The sequence below is a fragment of the Plasmopara halstedii genome (assembly GCF_900000015.1).
Source record: "Plasmopara halstedii genome assembly, contig: Scaffold_2547, whole genome shotgun sequence".
Taxonomy (NCBI): domain Eukaryota; phylum Oomycota; class Peronosporomycetes; order Peronosporales; family Peronosporaceae; genus Plasmopara; species Plasmopara halstedii.
This window is the reverse complement of record NW_020189454.1, coordinates 253527-270113: the sequence shown is the minus strand read 5'-3', so window position 1 is coordinate 270113 and position 16587 is coordinate 253527. Positions and strand designations below refer to the sequence as shown.

The 16587-nt window shown below is 43.8% G+C and overlaps 6 protein-coding genes across 6 annotated transcripts; 3 read left to right on the top strand and 3 right to left on the bottom strand.

Moving 5' to 3' along the window:
* Positions 1 to 250: 250 nt before the first annotated feature.
* Positions 251 to 2560, bottom strand: PHALS_04277 (mRNA cleavage and polyadenylation factor I/II complex, subunit Pcf11; the record flags this gene model as incomplete). The annotated part of the gene is made up of 4 exons (XM_024718364.1): positions 251 to 307; positions 383 to 1825; positions 1877 to 2002; positions 2237 to 2560. The coding sequence occupies 4 exons, from the start codon at positions 2558 to 2560 to the stop codon at positions 251 to 253; spliced, it is 1950 nt and encodes a 649-aa protein (XP_024583770.1).
* Positions 2561 to 2643: 83 nt separating this feature from the next.
* On the top strand, positions 2644 to 3143 carry PHALS_04276 (Molybdenum cofactor biosynthesis pathway protein; the record flags this gene model as incomplete). Its single annotated transcript, XM_024718363.1, has 2 exons — positions 2644 to 3030; positions 3126 to 3143. 2 exons carry the CDS (start codon positions 2644 to 2646, stop codon positions 3141 to 3143), a joined length of 405 nt encoding a protein of 134 aa, XP_024583769.1.
* Positions 3144 to 3209: 66 nt separating this feature from the next.
* PHALS_04275 (Armadillo-type fold) lies at positions 3210 to 10357 on the bottom strand (the record flags this gene model as incomplete). Its single annotated transcript, XM_024718362.1, has 3 exons — positions 3210 to 8901; positions 8963 to 9137; positions 9202 to 10357. The coding sequence occupies 3 exons, from the start codon at positions 10355 to 10357 to the stop codon at positions 3210 to 3212; spliced, it is 7023 nt and encodes a 2340-aa protein (XP_024583768.1).
* A 419-nt stretch (positions 10358 to 10776) lies between these two features.
* PHALS_04274 (p300 cbp acetyl-transferase) lies at positions 10777 to 11375 on the bottom strand (the record flags this gene model as incomplete). The annotated part of the gene is made up of 2 exons (XM_024718361.1): positions 10777 to 11104; positions 11176 to 11375. The coding sequence occupies 2 exons, from the start codon at positions 11373 to 11375 to the stop codon at positions 10777 to 10779; spliced, it is 528 nt and encodes a 175-aa protein (XP_024583767.1).
* Positions 11376 to 11391: 16 nt separating this feature from the next.
* Positions 11392 to 12313, top strand: PHALS_15000 (uncharacterized protein). Its single transcript, XM_036407159.1, has one exon. It carries the CDS (start codon positions 11768 to 11770, stop codon positions 11984 to 11986), a length of 219 nt encoding a protein of 72 aa, XP_036263411.1. The 5' UTR covers positions 11392 to 11767; the 3' UTR covers positions 11987 to 12313.
* A 2359-nt stretch (positions 12314 to 14672) lies between these two features.
* Positions 14673 to 15236, top strand: PHALS_04273 (Mannose-binding lectin; the record flags this gene model as incomplete). Its single annotated transcript, XM_024718359.1, has 1 exon — positions 14673 to 15236. The coding sequence occupies one exon, from the start codon at positions 14673 to 14675 to the stop codon at positions 15234 to 15236; it is 564 nt and encodes a 187-aa protein (XP_024583765.1).
* Positions 15237 to 16587: the final 1351 nt, after the last annotated feature.

Genomic DNA, 16587 nt, shown 5'->3' with positions numbered 1-16587 from the left:
TATACTTAGCTAGACAGAAATTGACGTGACATCTAAGAGAACTTTCAGAGAAAAAAACAAAATTTTGCAATAAAAGATTGCAATAAATTCACCATGCTTCCTGTATAGCGCCTGAGTAGGACAGTGTTTTACGCTGAGACCTGAGAATTAATTGAAGGAAAAGACAGAGCTGAAGCAGTACATTGGCAACTTCCATTCAGCACCACTCATTAATCATTACATTTGCAAAAACGTGCATCTCGCTTTCTTTTCATGCTGAGCTAATTTTCACTCGCTTCACATCATCAGCATCACTATCACTGTCATCCTGGAATCCAAACATCGAAAGAGAGCGAAAACTGTCAAACACAAGCCACAATCAACAATCCTTTACAAAACATACCTCTTGAAGCGTTCGTTTCACGCCGCTGTGATGATCATTTCTACTATCATCATCGCTCACACTTCGCTTTTCATCCACATCCCTTTCAGCAGGAATAAGATGTGCGGATGTAATCTGCTTTGTATTCGACATCACCGTGTCATAGCAGTATTTGTGAAAAATAGTCTCTTGTTGCTCATCTCCATTGATCCCAGTGCCATATATCGTTCCAGTAACTGCGTTTGTATACATCCAATCTTCCTCTTCTTCATCCCAACTTCTTGAGAAATTCTCACCACAGATCCGGCACCGAGTGATCGATTCGTCCACTGGGACTCGGGCATTCTCCCACAAAGCTTGTTCACTCGTATTCTCGTTTTCCTTTGCGTTTCTATCAAAGAAACTGCTACTTGTGCATTCGCGAGGTGCCACCTCGCCGGAGAAATCAGCAACCCACTGGTTTTCGTCAGGATACCAGGACCTCGACACGCCACCTTTGCCACGCTCTTTGCGAGCACGATTATACTGGAATAAAAAGTCGAGATGAGCGTTCAATTGAGCCTGTTCACGAAAGCGTAAACCACTTTCACGGCATACAAGAGGCAATGCAGCATATAATTTCTGAACATTTGATTCGACCCGATCTTTGTGTGCCACAATCTTGTCACTAAACCACATTCGAGACGCATGATCATTACGCAATGGAGTCTGCTTCATCGATAGTGACTGGTCAGACTCTAAATGATTTTCAGGTGGTCTCGACGGCGCGTTTCCGCTAGACATTCCTTTTAACTTTTGCAAGATCGACATGACAGCAGCAGCATCTGGTGCACGCGGTGGATCATTTGTAATCTCTTGAACTGGTTGTGGAGGTGACGGTGTACGCTGTTTTCGCTTTAACAATTGCATTAAATGCGCTACATTTGCAGACTTGGTAGCATCATCTTGAGCGTCACCTGGTCGTGATCTTTGTAAGTGCAAAGCTTGGGACGGCACAGTCTGTGGTTGTCGGCTAGCACGTGCGTCACGTGGTGGCGACGGACGTCGAAAGTCTTGAATAATCGAAGGCCGTTGTATTCCCGGTCTTTCTCGCTGTAAATTCCCAGCCATAAGTTCTCTTGATGAATTATTCTTCGAAGCTGCATGGAATTCGAGCAATTGTTTATAATAGCTCGGATTCTTTGTTCGCACTTCTTCTAAGCTCATGTGTTCAGTCGGATGAATGCCCATATCATTCTGAAGCTTTGAAAGTAAAGAACGTAGCTCCATATCTTGTTGTTGTTGTGCCAGTTTCACACTAGAGCTTATAGTCGCCACTTGGGGTATTGTACTTCCAGATCCAGTCAACTGCATTGCGTGATTTGCAGCAATTCGCATTTGTATAATAGCATCTTGACTAAACAATTGCGTCGATTCCCACGTATTAAGGACATGTATAAAACGTTTGAGATCCTTTTCCGAGACCTACAAGCGTGTCATTAGTAGCGTCTTTTTACGCGTCGAGACCGATCGTACCTGACGCACACAATTGCAATAAAGAGGAACAATCCTTGCAGCAAAGAGTGGAATGTATGGTCCTCGTAAATTCTTCAAGATCGAGTCTGTGAGGTAGAAAATGGGTAATTTGCAATTTGGCGCCACCTATTGCACATAACAACACAAAGCAGCATCAGCGTTTAACACCTCGTTACGTTGACTGAATCATGTCGTGAAATCAATGCTTTATCTCTAAATATTCTATCTGTCGCTTTAAAAAGTGCATTAAGTATCCTTGAGAGAAGGACAGCAGAAGAGCAAAGAGATCTCGAAGAAATAAGAGAGACAGATAGACATAGAAGAGAAAACAGAGTTCATCTCTTTTGGAGGCTCATTTACCCGATGGATCTTGGTCTCGAGAAAGCTAACAATCTCTGACGCAAACTCAGCGCGCTCTGCCAGCATCGTCAAGGCATTAATCGTGTCTTTCGCGGGATAGTCCATCATCGTATTAATCTGGGCGTCAAATTGCCCGAGCAACGTCTGGATCTCTGTCTTATGACTCGAGGTAGAAGTCGAAGAATTGGAACTTGTACCACTAGTAGGCGCGGACGAAGCGAGCTGTGCCATTGCCATGAGCAGAAAACCGCAGAGAATATGAGCAGAAGCGCTGGCTTCTTGTCTTGGGCTTTTTGGTACGAGTGAAAGTGTAATTTCAGCCATTTCAAATTGAAATTGTAGTTAGAAAATTATATTATATTCGTTTAATTTGATTTTTGAAAATTGAACTAAGTATTGGGTGCATGATGTGGCAGCGCGCAGTTCGCAGCTTACGCTTCGTTAGTCGCGTGTACTCTAGCGCCGCAGATGACGCATGGAAATTAACACACGTGAGTCAAGATCGTGCGTTGCCTCATATGGTAAATGTTGGGTCAAAACCGATAACGCAGCGCTCAGCTACTGCTTGTACAACGATCCGCCTCCCTCCTACAGTCTTAACAGAATTATTAAAAGGCGGAGGCGATCAATTATTGGGTCCAAAAGGCCCCATTGCATCCACTGCCGTGATTGCAGGTGTCTTAGGTGCAAAGCAAACAAGTTTACTCCTTCCATTTTGTCATCCACTTCCGTTAGAAGACTGTCAAGTGACAATTCAAGTAATTAAACCCAATATCATTGAAATTCAGTGTCAGGTGCAAGTCACCCAGAAAACGGGAGTCGAAATGGAGGCACTGACAGGTGTGTCGATTGCTGCGCTCTGTGTCTATGATATGTGCAAAGCTCTCAGTCACGATATTGTCATTGAAAATACTCGCCTCATTCAAAAAACGGGAGGCAAAACGGACGTGACACATCCAAATAAAGGAACGACCTAACCGTCTGAGTCAGCGTAACTCTCGTCTGAATACTCATCATGTTTTCCAATTTCGACGTCATTGTTTTGTGCTTGAACGACTGGAAGAGGAATAGAAGTGGCTTGCACTTTGTCATTAGTGTCATCCTCATGAATGTCTTCATATTCACCCGAACCATCAGCTCGTGATGTGAATTTAATGGAATCTTTAACAAGTCGATCATCATGGTCATCATCATTGTACTCGTCTTGTTCATTTTTGTATACTTCTGCTTCCAAAACGTTCGGCTTCTCCTCCAGCATTGATTCACGAGAAGGGATCGGAGGCAATATGCTTTGTGCTGCTGCATCTGTACGTGGAGTGTCAACTTCACTGTACTCATCATCTTCGTACTCATCTTCAGTGAATTGATGCGCGGCCGCATGAGACTCAACTCGAGAAAGTATACTCGGTTCAGTACCGTCGTTAAAACCGTCGTCATCATCATATGCGTCGTCAGTCTCGGCAGCACCGACGGGCTCTACAACAGCTGTATTAAAGTCTGCAATCTTGTCAAGTTGCTCTAGCGTCCATGCAGAATTATGTCTCGTTGGTACCACTTCTTGAGCCACTTCATCTTGTTGGACACTTTCCATCAGCGTGTCACTGGAAGCATCAGGTACAACGTCACAAATATCAATTACCTTCGCAGAGTTTGCAGCATCAGCCATAGACTTTACAATTTCATCCGCCGTGCCATACGCAGCCACCATACTCGGATCTTCTTCAAGCTTTGCATCATTTGCTTGCTCCTCAATATTAGTGCGATTATCATTCTCAGACATAGAGTCTTGCAATCCGTTCACTTCTTCGTGAAAAGCTGGCATGTCTTCAATATCGGGATCAATTGGCTCTTTATCAGACGATAGAGCTTTACTCCCAGGTAAGTCTTCTAGCTCTTCACTATCAAACGCTGTAGGTTCAGGTGGACGAGGATCAAGCTCGACACTGCCAACTTTTCCATCTTTACTATCCGACGTCTCGGCATGGGCATTTTCCGCACTCTCCTTTTCGACAGATTCGACTTCATCATTTATTGCGTCTGGTGCTAACTCCTCCAACTCTATCGAAGAAATGGGGATAACATTGATAGCCTCGCCTTCTTCCTCTTCAAGGCCAGCTTCGCTGTCCGGTAAATCGTTGCTTTCCTGGACACCATCGGATGGTTTCTCTTCACTATCGCATATATTGATTGTATCTGTCTTGGCAACAACACCATCCACAACTTGCCTCTCTGCGCCCACAGCATTGGCTTCCAATAGATTTGATGACGTTCCCGATTCAATTTCATCCACATTAGCCTGCATATCAAAAGCTTCTTGCTCTATAACATCACTCGTAGTCAATTCAGCTTTATCTGCTTGAGTAATCTCAGAACGAGAGATAAGCTCCTCGTCGCCAGGTGCAGCTTTGTTTGATATCAAGTCTAGCTCCTTCACCGCATCTGTCCTTCCATTTGTATCATCAGTCTCTATATCATCGAATTCGGCATCTTCGTACGCAAATTCGTCGTGTGAATCGCTTGTTGACGGCTCTACCAAATTCAAAGACTCTGCAGCAAAATCGACTTCAACTGAGTCTTTATCATGGGTGAATTCGAGTTCCAATTTCGGCTCATGCGTACCATCTTCTTCATCCTGCTCATCTGACTGTCCTTCCCAATCTGGCTTCATGTCAGCAGCTACATCACTAGGTTGCTCGACATGGTTGACAGCAGGGATAATCGAGTCGTCCTGACCCGCAGACTGTTCTTCATCGTTGGATAGTGCCGTTTTCGGATCGAGATTGTCCATTTTCTCCAATCCAGAAATGAGGACCGTGTCATTTTCCAAGCGTGAGCCATCGAGATTATCAACAAAGCCTTCAGACTCTATCTTCACTTTCACCGTGGCTATGTCGGCATCATCACTCATTATGACTGCTTCATTCAATGTATTTACGATTTGCTCTTCCATACCTTTGTCAAAGTCGTTATCGTCAACAGCTGCTGGCTGTAGAACTAACAAGTCAACATTATCGTCTACGAGTTCAGTATCAGTCAGATTCATGTCATTCTCAGGCATTTCACTATCGGCCGGTGAGATTGTAGGACTTTCCTTTGACGATGCAGCGATAATGACACCGTCGCTACCATTCAAATTGGGAACATCAGCATCAATTCTCACGTCTGCGTCGTCATAAGACTCTTTACCCTCTTCGTCGACTGACCAATTACGAAGTGGGGTCTCCTCAACACAGCCCGAGGACTCGTCATATATCAGCGACTCCTTAGTTGAACCTTTACTACCCTTTTCTTGATCACCTCCAGACTCGTCAGTCAGCTCAACTCCCGCTTCGTCATCTTGCTCATAACGATCATAATCTTCATCAATCTTAGGTGTCGAATATGCAGCGTCATCGTTGACTTCCCTTCTCAAAATAAAATCTACCTCGTCATTTGGGCTTGTTGTTGGTGAAAGCACGGCTTCTGCCATCTCAGTAGCTATAGGCTTGAGCTCAGTGGACATATTCTCAGCATAATTTTCACCATCGTCAATTTGACCTTCATCGTACGCAGCTGACTCAACAACAAGCTCGGACTTTTGAGCAACAAATGTATGCGACTCGTAACTATCAAGACCAGAATCAACAAGAGCGTTGACTATTGTTGCCTCTTTTTCTTTGTTTTCAAGCAGCTCGATTGTTTCTTTTGTTTTGATTTCAAAAGACTGAATCTCATCAGATTCATCTGGCTCACTTTCGTTGATACCGTCCTCGTCATCAAAGTTGTCTTCATCGTAAACGGCAGACAGATCATTACGAATGGAGCTATCCACTGGCAGCTCCTTTGACTCCTCATCGGCCTCGGCCTGAAGCTCACTCTCGTCAGTCAAATCATCCTGAACTTGCTGGAAAGAAGAAACATTTGCCTCTTCAGGATTATCTGGCTCATCCAGAGGGCCCACAGCTTCAGAATTTTCCTGAAGAACATGAAATTGATCCACTGGCTCATCGTATTCGACTGCATCGTCCATTTGCGTTCTAACCTCCGAACCAACAGTTTCCACACCTAAGACCGTCTCGTGATTGTGTATATCGCCATTTTCATTCAATGAGCCAACTGCATGATCTAAACAGGTATCAGCTTTGGTCGCTGTATCTAGTGCGTCCATGGCGTTTTCACTTTCTTCGTCGTATTGTTCAGTCTCTTCTTCGTCGGTGTACTTGTCAACGGTATCTTGTTCTTCTTCGTCAAAATTCTTGTCGACAACACTTTCATCTTCTTCCTCCTTTTTTACCAAACATGAATCAGCGGCGTTATCGATTGTCTCGTTCGTGTCAATACCCAGCAAAGAACTCCCTTCGTCTCCATCCTTGGAAAAGACAGCAACGTCCTCTTCGACTGATAAACGCTTATTTTCTAAAATATCCACTTGATCTTGACCGAAAACATTGAATTCTATTGCTGCGTTAGCTTCATCCTTTGCTGCACTTCCCTCGACCTGATCCACGTCATCGTCGAAATTATCATTTTCATCATCGTATAACGCTCCGCCACTCTTGCTTTCTTGCATGGGAGGATCTGCTATGATATTCGTTACTGAACTAATAAGCTCATCAACTTGAGTATCGATCATATCTTCATCGTCGCCATTGTCGTCATAATCAACAAATGCATCGTCATACATCGCATCGATTTGCTCGTTCCTCAGCTCAGCATCGACATCAACTTCTTCCACAAACGCTTCACGTGGCTGCTGTGCATCATCTTGCGGTAGATTGAACGAATTATCTACCGCAGTTTCTTCAACTAGCACGGGCACAGCAACGTTGACATCCACAGATTTAACACTCGCTGACACTAAGAAAGTATTCGCGCCAACATTTTCTTCACTTGATTTGGTTATCTCATCATTTATAATGTCGTGGACCGTATCATTGAATGTCACGGAATCCACCTCTATCTTAATATTTTCATCACGGATCGAAGCCTCCGGCTCGACTTGAACTGTGGGTGTTGGAACAGAACTATCCACAGCATTTGCATCTTCGCGTTTCACTTGAGATACTTCGACTACTGCTGGAGAATCGCAGCTTATAACGGTGTCAGCATTCACATTCGAATCTGTCAGGTCTTCAATATCAGCGGAGGTTGTCGCCTTGACAGCTTCTATACCAGCTCGCGATTTCGAGTCGGGTAGATTCTTGATAGAACTCGCTTTTTGCCGTGAAATTTCAAGACTTGAGGCAGCGACATTTGAAGGCTTTATACGCTTTGACATTTGCAAAGTCGGTTTCGCCGGTCTTGTTTCTAGGGATTCTCGATGTGATGAATATGTAGGTTGCTTTGATGTTCTGCTCACTGGGGTGCACGTTTGCTGTGACTGCGAACAACTGTTTTCAGACAGTTTTGAGGACACTTGTTGTGCTTTCCTTGTAGCCCTACCAGATGCATTTGACTTTTGAAGCCGCTTCATCGCGTGCTGTTGGACAGGAACTGAAGCGGTATTGCCATTCGCCAGCGTTAATTTGGCTCGGTCGATCATCTTGTGCAGCTTATCAGCAAAGCTCAGTCGTTCACGCTCTCGGATCTCTTCTTTCTCGCGTGGTGTCAATCTCGACATGTTTATTCCTCCTTGGCTGGCTGACTCTTGAAACAAGTGGCGAGCGTATTCATTTAACGACTCTGACGGACGATCGTTCGGTCTTCCACCAGAAAGACGGTTTCGCCGTGCTTTTGCCGCTCTTTTTGTCGCAGTACCCAAGCAGTGTGGTGGAGAATGATAAGTAGTGTCTTTTAAGACGCGCAGTTGATTGTCGTTTTCCACTTTCACATGAAACGCAGTACGAGCATTTGGGCTCTTTTTCTTTCTGTTCGCAACTTGTGCTTGATGGCTTTCGAGTCTATCAGCCGAATTAAGCGACTCACTTTCTTGATGTTTCAAATCATTCTGTCCATTAGACATCACATCATTAGAACAGTCGCGGTCAGAATAATTCAGACGTCGCGTGCGTGATTTAAAATTCGACGAATCGGTCGCCCACGTTTGTTCAGCGGTAACATGATGAATTTTTTGTTGGCTTCGTTTTGGTCTATGGGGTCTTTTGGCACCGCGATTCGGCATGCCATAGGCTTCATAAAGCTCATTTCGTCGAGCTTCTTTTGACAATTGTCGGTACTTGTAGTTAGAATCACGGCCATTCGTTCCCTCAAGGAGCACAAGTCTGCTTGATGGCTGTGGTGCCGACGCAGCCTGTTTTGGATAGCGTATTTCGCCCCCAAAACCTGCTTCAGCGTGTGCGTAATCGTGGTTCCACTCTCTTGGATGTCGATGCATAGCGCTAGAGTTTTGAGCAATTTTCGAGCCACGTGAAGACATCGGCGCTTCGTAGTCGCTAATCCAATTACCCTTCCGCTTTCCAGTACCTGTAAACCGCTGATGTGCGCTACTCTTCATATAGTTTTTATTCATAGTAGACTTGGTTTCTCGTGAAATGTCATGAGCTACCTCCTTTATTTTCGTTGTCGGCAGTGACAGTGAGTTGCATTGCGCCATTTGTTTCGAAGCAGCGGACGCGTACTTTTGAATGCTGGCTTCGCTTGGGTATCGAGCCATAACTGATGAGAGCTCTGCGACTCCGTTCAAATTCATGATTGTAACTGCAGCATGCTCACCACTAGCTGCTAAACTAAAGAATAAAATATATATCAGATTACATTCAAACTTGTGAAGAAAACACACCAGCGTACCACATAAGTAAGCTTCCAACTGCACAGCAAGTTTTCTTATCATCAAGCGAAAGCCCTTGACGCAGCAGAAAGAGAAGTAATGAAATGGGGGGCATGTCACCTATAGATCCGTCTTGATCACCACATAGCATATTGAAAGTCTGACGATCGTCCAGCTCACACAATTCCAATAACACTAGATTTAAAATCATCTGCAATCAATATACGCTCAAAAGTACCATAGCATCTTAGCATCTCACCTTCACATCCGTAATAATGCACTTGACGCGTATGTACACTATACGTCTTGTGGTAAATTAACGTCGTTAGCACCAAGTCTGCAACTTGATGTTCAATAAGGCTATTCAGCCCAGTCTGTATCGTTGTGAAAACCGCCAGCGCGCCACAGGCTGAAGCTTGCAGTATAGCATCATCCGGAAATACATTCATGGCTTGAATAATCAACTCGACAATGCCATGCTGAACAAAAAATTGTGCGCTCTGAGTACTAAGGAAACACAGTCGTCGAAGCAGCACAAAGCCATAGCATTGAATAACTGCGTGGGATTGATGAATACGAAGCGCGTCAAGGACTAGACGCTCACCATTGCGAGTATTCACCCCTTCAGCTGTATCCTGTGGAGAAGCTCGCATTTGCTTTACCAAAGTAGATAAAACGGATTTAGTAGAAGCTGGATCACCAAGCCGCTTCTCAAGTAGCTCAAGAGAGTCATGTATTAACGCATGCTGTGCGAAAATTTTTGTTGGCTCTGCAAAATTATCGTGACTTTGAATGTCGTTCTGAAGCTTTTGCTCGAAATTTAGCGATATGTTAAGCGCTGGTGTCTCTGGATCACGTTCAGTATTTTCCTGCAACGTATCTGCACCATTAAAACCATCCAATGCATGATTTTCAGTTTCTTCTATTTCACTACCTTCTCCATTTTGCTGCGATTCTTCAACCTGCTTAGGATCATCCAGATCTTTTACAGCTTCACTTGCCTCTATATTCCCATTCTCTGTTGCTTCATCTATTTTCTTGTTTTCCGTTTCTTCATTAATCTCTTCAATGTGCTCAATCGGAACATCATGCTCCACCTCTCCATCATCGTACGCAATACCATATCTTCCATTCTCCTGTACATCACTAACTTGACCTGGGTACAATTCACTTCCACCGTCATAATGACAAAGCACACGTGTTCCAACACAAATTGTACCCGGTACATGAAGACGAAGAAATTCCGGTCGAACATTTAATTCAGCTTCGCCGTCATCGTAAAGCACTTCAAAAGTCACTGTATCTCCACTTTCACTTTGATGTATACATCGTACAAGCCCTGGATACCACATATTGTCTCGATTTTCATCATACAATCCATCGACACGTTCGCCCACGCGATAAATCGCAGCCATAGCAGTAGATGATGTCGAATATCCAACTTTTATCACACCTTCCTTTCTGCAGCAAAACTGATGATTCAAGTCGGAAGGATGAAGTCTCTTGCTCCAACGCCCGTTTTCATCAAGTTAAAGGTTTCGGTCGTTTCTTGTATAACTCCAACTTTGGCATCATACGTTAAACAAGATCCTCATACAGTTGTTGTCTCTTCATCCCACAACCGTTTAATACTGTAACCCTCTTGTTGTAACATGACTAATTAAAAAGATTATTAATACTTCACCTTCCACACTTGACAGAACCCAGCTAAAAATAATAAAATTATATAAACACGAATAATAAAAAATATGTTACAGTCCACACGCAAGAGTTGGAGATCAACGAATACTGATGCAGAGTCATCGTTCCTTTTTCTCCTTTTTACTAACCCATTTCAGCTTGTAGACATCATGGGCTGTTGTTGAGCTTGTATGACCTGTGGCTGACGCGTCTTTCCAGCGCGAATATCAGCTATAAGCTGTAAAACTTGCTGTCGATCGGCTTCGACCTGTGCAACGCGCCGTTCAACAGGCCATTCCTTTAATTGGATCTGTATCTTGACTTTTGCCTCTTGTAATTCACGTCTATCATTCTCACGCTTGCGTGCAATCTTGTCGCGTAAATAATCGCACTGCGAAACGGTACAACGTTGATCTAAAGGCATGCGGCATGTCTTTGCGTGGAAACAGAGCAAACCCCAAATCTTTGAGCACATTTCACAGCTACAAATAGCAAGTAGAAGTAAGAACGCAAGACATGAAAGCGGTTATTACAATATTACAAACCCACATACCTTTCAATAGGAGAAATTTTGCGGCGTGGGCCATAACAGCGCACAAAGTGATCGATACTAGCTTTAACCTTGTGGCAACGTCCATCAAGCGCATCGCATTTTGTCGCTGAACATGTGGCTGCGTGCACTAATGCTTCATTGTATGTGCGAAATTTCTCTTCGTGTGATGCGCTTCCATGGTCCTCCATCGTCACGTCCATGGCGTGCTTGACTTCAGTTTTCCGACTTACTTGATTTATTAAGGGACTCAGATAGAAAATAGGCCAAATAGTACAAAAGATAACTTAGAAGTAAAAGTTTGAGCCGTAAATTATAGCTATTTCGCATTATTTTTACTACATATTGATACTACAATCGTAGTTGGACTTAAATAAATGGGCGCACAATCCGTATGTACATCCATGGATAGCTTTAAGATTAAGATGTTGTGCGTCAATCGATAAGGATTGTGCAAGCAGACATCCTTTTATGCCGCGCAAGTATGGGTTTCAGGGAGGTACTGAGACTCGTTTCTTGCAAGATGACATCTTTCGACCACCTTTTGTTGCTGAGGGTTGAGATCATTTAAGCCCTCAAAGCAACAAAGCGGGATATGGCTAACGGACTTGTAGCATTCGATATGATGCCAATTGATGCATACGAAGCCATTAAGGTGCTGATATACGACACCTACGCGCAGACGACCAGCCTCGATGATGGCATCACACGTCTTACAGCACGCATGGGCCTTGCGCGTCGCTTCGATAATGTAGGTACCATCCTTGGTCCATGGCGAGTTCAGCGTAGTCGGACTCATAGGACTAGTATTTAACATGTTTATTTGAGTCATTATCGAGAGGAACGAGGGGACGCAGATGGCGGGAAAAGCGCAGAAATGAAAGTGAGCCAGACCAGGTTGGAAAGGATACGCTGGACACTCGCACCGCCACTTGACGGTGCGGCACTTTTTTGTTTCGCCCGCTAGATAACAGACGAGGCGTACAATTTACAGAGAGGGCCTTTGTTTGGATAACGGTCCGATGCTTTGCGGCTGCGGTCTCGCTGGGACAACTGCTTCGAGCACGCCGCTGGCTTGTCGATTAAGCAGTCGATGATATTTCTTGGCGTTAATATTACCCACTGAGTTAATATTACCCATTGAGACCTTACATTTGGCTCTAACATTTTTTAATACGCCCATCTCAGTTCAAAATTTAAATTTATTGAAAGTTTAGGGGTTTTGATCACAGCATCTAATTCAAGACCAGGCAGCTGCAAATGCTGGGTTTTGCTTCTGCCGATTGTTCCAAAGCAATTCGCGATACACGATCAACGATTTGGCTTCGGAAAGGCCGTTTGTTGAAATTGTAATTGCGACTTGCGATTAGCGATCGGCAATTTCAGCGTCGGGAAAGCCTTCCTGCTACTAACCTCTTTAAAGAAATGCCACAAATATCATAACGATATCAAGTCTTTATTATAAAGGTTTTGACTAAAAGTTTCTTGTTATTGTAAATATGACTGCTAAATCGAATTTGGTAATAAGTGACACTGTCTTGACCTTCACAAATATGACGTGTTATACTTCGCACATTCAACCTAAACTTTAGCTTGAGCATATGATAATAAGTACTTCAAGTGCTAGAAGTAAGAAGCTTAATAGTTTATGTGCTAGTGGATGCAGAAGATACTGGAAGCAAAGCAGCTTAAGTACGCAGTGTTTTTTCGTGAAATTTCGAAAAAATCTAATCTCCGGTTATCAGTTAGGACAGACCTTTGAACCGATCATATGAAGAATTTGATATTGACGAGGCCTTCGAGCAGTTTGTGCTTAGTGCGTGGCTCAATCACTCAAATTAGCAATTCATGCAAGTGACAACTCCAAGTTTGCTACAGTCTTGAGTTTTCGTCGTTGGACGCTCCCCTTCCTTCTGGATATAGCTAGCTGGATACCTATCTGCTTGGTGCATACATAGGTTCACATAAATCAGCATGATCAAGTTAAAAGCATCGAATAATGAGCATACGTGACGGCAGAGATGCTAGAGGGAACAGATTTGCAATATATGGTGAGGTTGCCGCATAGAAAGATGGCCTAAGAAATTCAAGCAGATTCCCGCGGTTTCTTTTTTCAATCAGATAGGACATGTTAGATTACGTAACTCATGTACTGTATCGTAGAGATAATTACAGGTAATCAAGTACAGGAATGGCAAAATCAGTATAGACACTGTAATGGGGTAAATATAGCACCGTCACTTTGATCGGCTTCTCGCTTCCTCGTCGACAGGATTTTCAAACCCTAAGTAGATATGAACTGCAAGGAGACTACGCAAGATATTCATGATCGTTACTGAATTAGTAATAGACGTACGCAAGGTTGCGTTGTACAAAGCAGACAAGGCAAACCGATGCTTGGATATTACCGTAACATGAGCCTGGCCCTGAAACGAAGTTCTCCCACAGTCGGACAGCCTCGAAGGAGACCGAAACCTTCTGATATCACCACCTTGCTCTGGACTCAGCGGCACAGACTTTTCTCGGATTCACAATTTATCCAACTTAACCTCCACGTGAAATATTTGTAATTATCTCGTTTTTTTGCGGCTGCTACTGTCTTTTATGGACCTCTCAATGGTCGTGCGGTGGCACGATGCACATCGTTAGCTCCATCTTACTCGTGCGCCTAGAATCCTCCGGATATTAAGTAAAATTATTACCTGCCTATCATTACATATAGAAAATACTTTCATTCAAAAGCGAAGGCTGGAAACCAAACAAACACATAAAACGTAGAGGGTCATTTATAAGTAATGCATCTAACGCAAATATTATCTGATAAAAAGCGCAACTAGCAAAGCAAATTCATTATGCAACACTGAATTACGCATGCATAACACTAAAAGAACAAGTATATTTGCCGAACTCTCAAACTTTTCTAAAATAGTAAGCCACTATCAAAATAATGCTCTGTAGCACAGCTTGTTATTTGCAATATACTATTGCAAGCTAGCGGTAAAGTATAAGTCATCAGATTTTCGCACGGAGTTTTAAACCAAAAAAAGCTACACAGAGCAATTCGAAAAAATGTGTTCTGCTGAATGCATCGTTCACTGGACGAGTGTTAATGAGAACATTGGAACCACTTAACGGTATTCGATCAATTCCTATCTTGGTAAAGTACAAGGCTACATGTCGTTTGCCTTAAAATACAATACATTTAGTTTATACAGAAGTTGTATAGCTGTACAACGTGGAGTGTAAAAGCGATCAATATTTTTATATGAAAAGACATATGTTTTGTAATTAAGTTAACAGCTAATGCGTTACAAACTGCAGCAATGTTCAATCGTCATTTGATTCTTGGGTATGAGACTTCAAGATACAAAGGTCTGTTTTTAAAGGAGACTACACTATACACAACACCACACTCGGACAAACACCCATTCTGGCTATCAGCACTTGTCAGAACAATTCATTCCAAAAAAAAATTCTTCCCCGATAGCGGCACTACCTCCATGAAGCTCTTTTGCCCCTTCCTTTCTGCGCTAGCTCTTGTTGAAGGTGATGATGTACTGAATCGTAATGACTTTCAGACGTGTCCAGCGATAGGTGGACCTCATGGGATGGATTTTTACGATATCCTCGGGATGGACTATGGGGGAAAAGTGAAGTCTATCTCGATATGTCATGGTCATCGTGTGGATGGCATTGTCATGTCTTACGTGTACCCACATGGTGCGAGCATCGATCGGTATCACGGTAGAAAAAAGAAATGTCAGTCTTTTGATTTGGCCCCTGACGAATACATCACACACTGGGAAGCGCATACTGTAAAGGCCGACCGTAAAACAAAAGTTTGCTACGTCAGATTCACGAACAACAAGGGGGTTTCTTTCGAAGGAGGTCATAACACATCGAATGAAAATAACAAAGCGGGTTGCGACGCTCCCGAAGGATATCAACTTGGTGGAATATTTGGGCGCGAAGGAGATGAGATTGATGCGCTTGGTCCAATTTGGGTAAAGTTAGACGCTCCTCAATCGAATCCAGAACTTGACACAATCCAGCACCCTCTGTAGTCTGATACTGACGACGATGTCACTCTGGACTCGTCGAATCAGGCTTCATTGTTCAACGTCGTCTTTGTCTAGGATTTCACGTTTCGCTGTAGTTCGCACAATTGAGCTACTCCAAATTTATTTCAGCAAGATTCGTGAAGAGGTACGATAAAAACAATCAGAACTTTACCAAGATAGGAATTGATCGAATACCTTCAAGTAGTGCCAATATTCTCATCAACACTCGTCCAGTGAACGATGCATTTAGCAGCACACTTTTTTTCGAATTGCTCTGTGTAGGCGTAAATAATACGCCAGGCTCATTGATCTTATAATTACCACAATTTAAGAAACTAAGCTCATTTTCGCAGACGTTAATTTGGTGAAATTTGGTATTTTGATCACGGCAATCAACACCAAGTAGTCGTGTTTCGTTCATCACTTTACTTCATTTGTTGAAGCAGACTAAACTGCATACCTTGCAGCGCACTTTCTAAATAGAAAATTGATAATGACTCCCTTCCTCATGTTTTTTGGCAGATGGATCCAACAGCAGAAGTATTTGGAAACACAGTAAACATAGATTATTGAAGGGACCGCAATTTAAAAATCTTCCTTCAAGAGCACGAATGCTCCAATATGTCTGGAAGAAGACCCTTCGTTACATAGATCAATTGCCTCTTGCAATGTAGAGTCATTTTTGTAAGCATTAAAATAACTTCGTTTGGGGACGTGGAGGTGGTCGACTACGAGTCTGACACTCCTTTTCCTGGATGGAATGACGAGGAAGGCGAGCCGCACCAGCGGCGTAAGACGAGCCCTGCTCGCGCCTTGCAGACCCCATGTCCGTTTCCTGACTTCTCGTCACCTGAGGAACGTGGTATAATCACCAATGACCTCGATGAGGCACAGAAGCGGCAGCTGGAAGTTGCCCGCAAGGCGGCTCTGATTGACGCCCATCCACGGTTAGTCATTGATCCTCGTGTGGAATATGGCTTCCGCCCGGCGGATATCGCTGTGGAACCGAAGGACGCGGTAACCCGATCGTTACGCGTCCACATCATCGGGCCCCCGGACATTACGGAAGCTGGGCTTGCCGAAAGGAAAGCTATTCGAGTTCGTTTCTTGGTCCCACATGAAATTTCGTTGGACGTTTATCGCAGTCCTCTACGTGCTCAACGAGGTGTACCCGCAATGCGGACGATACCTGTAGTGCTCGCCGCTGGCGAAAGCGCTACAGATGACGAAGTGCGCTTTGAGCGATGGGTGCAACGGCGCCGAAAAATTTCCTCACTGTATTGCTTACAGTTGAGCAAGGAGGTGGATGTGCGTGTGGAGCGCCACCTCCGATTTGAGTTTGCGTCAAAGCACG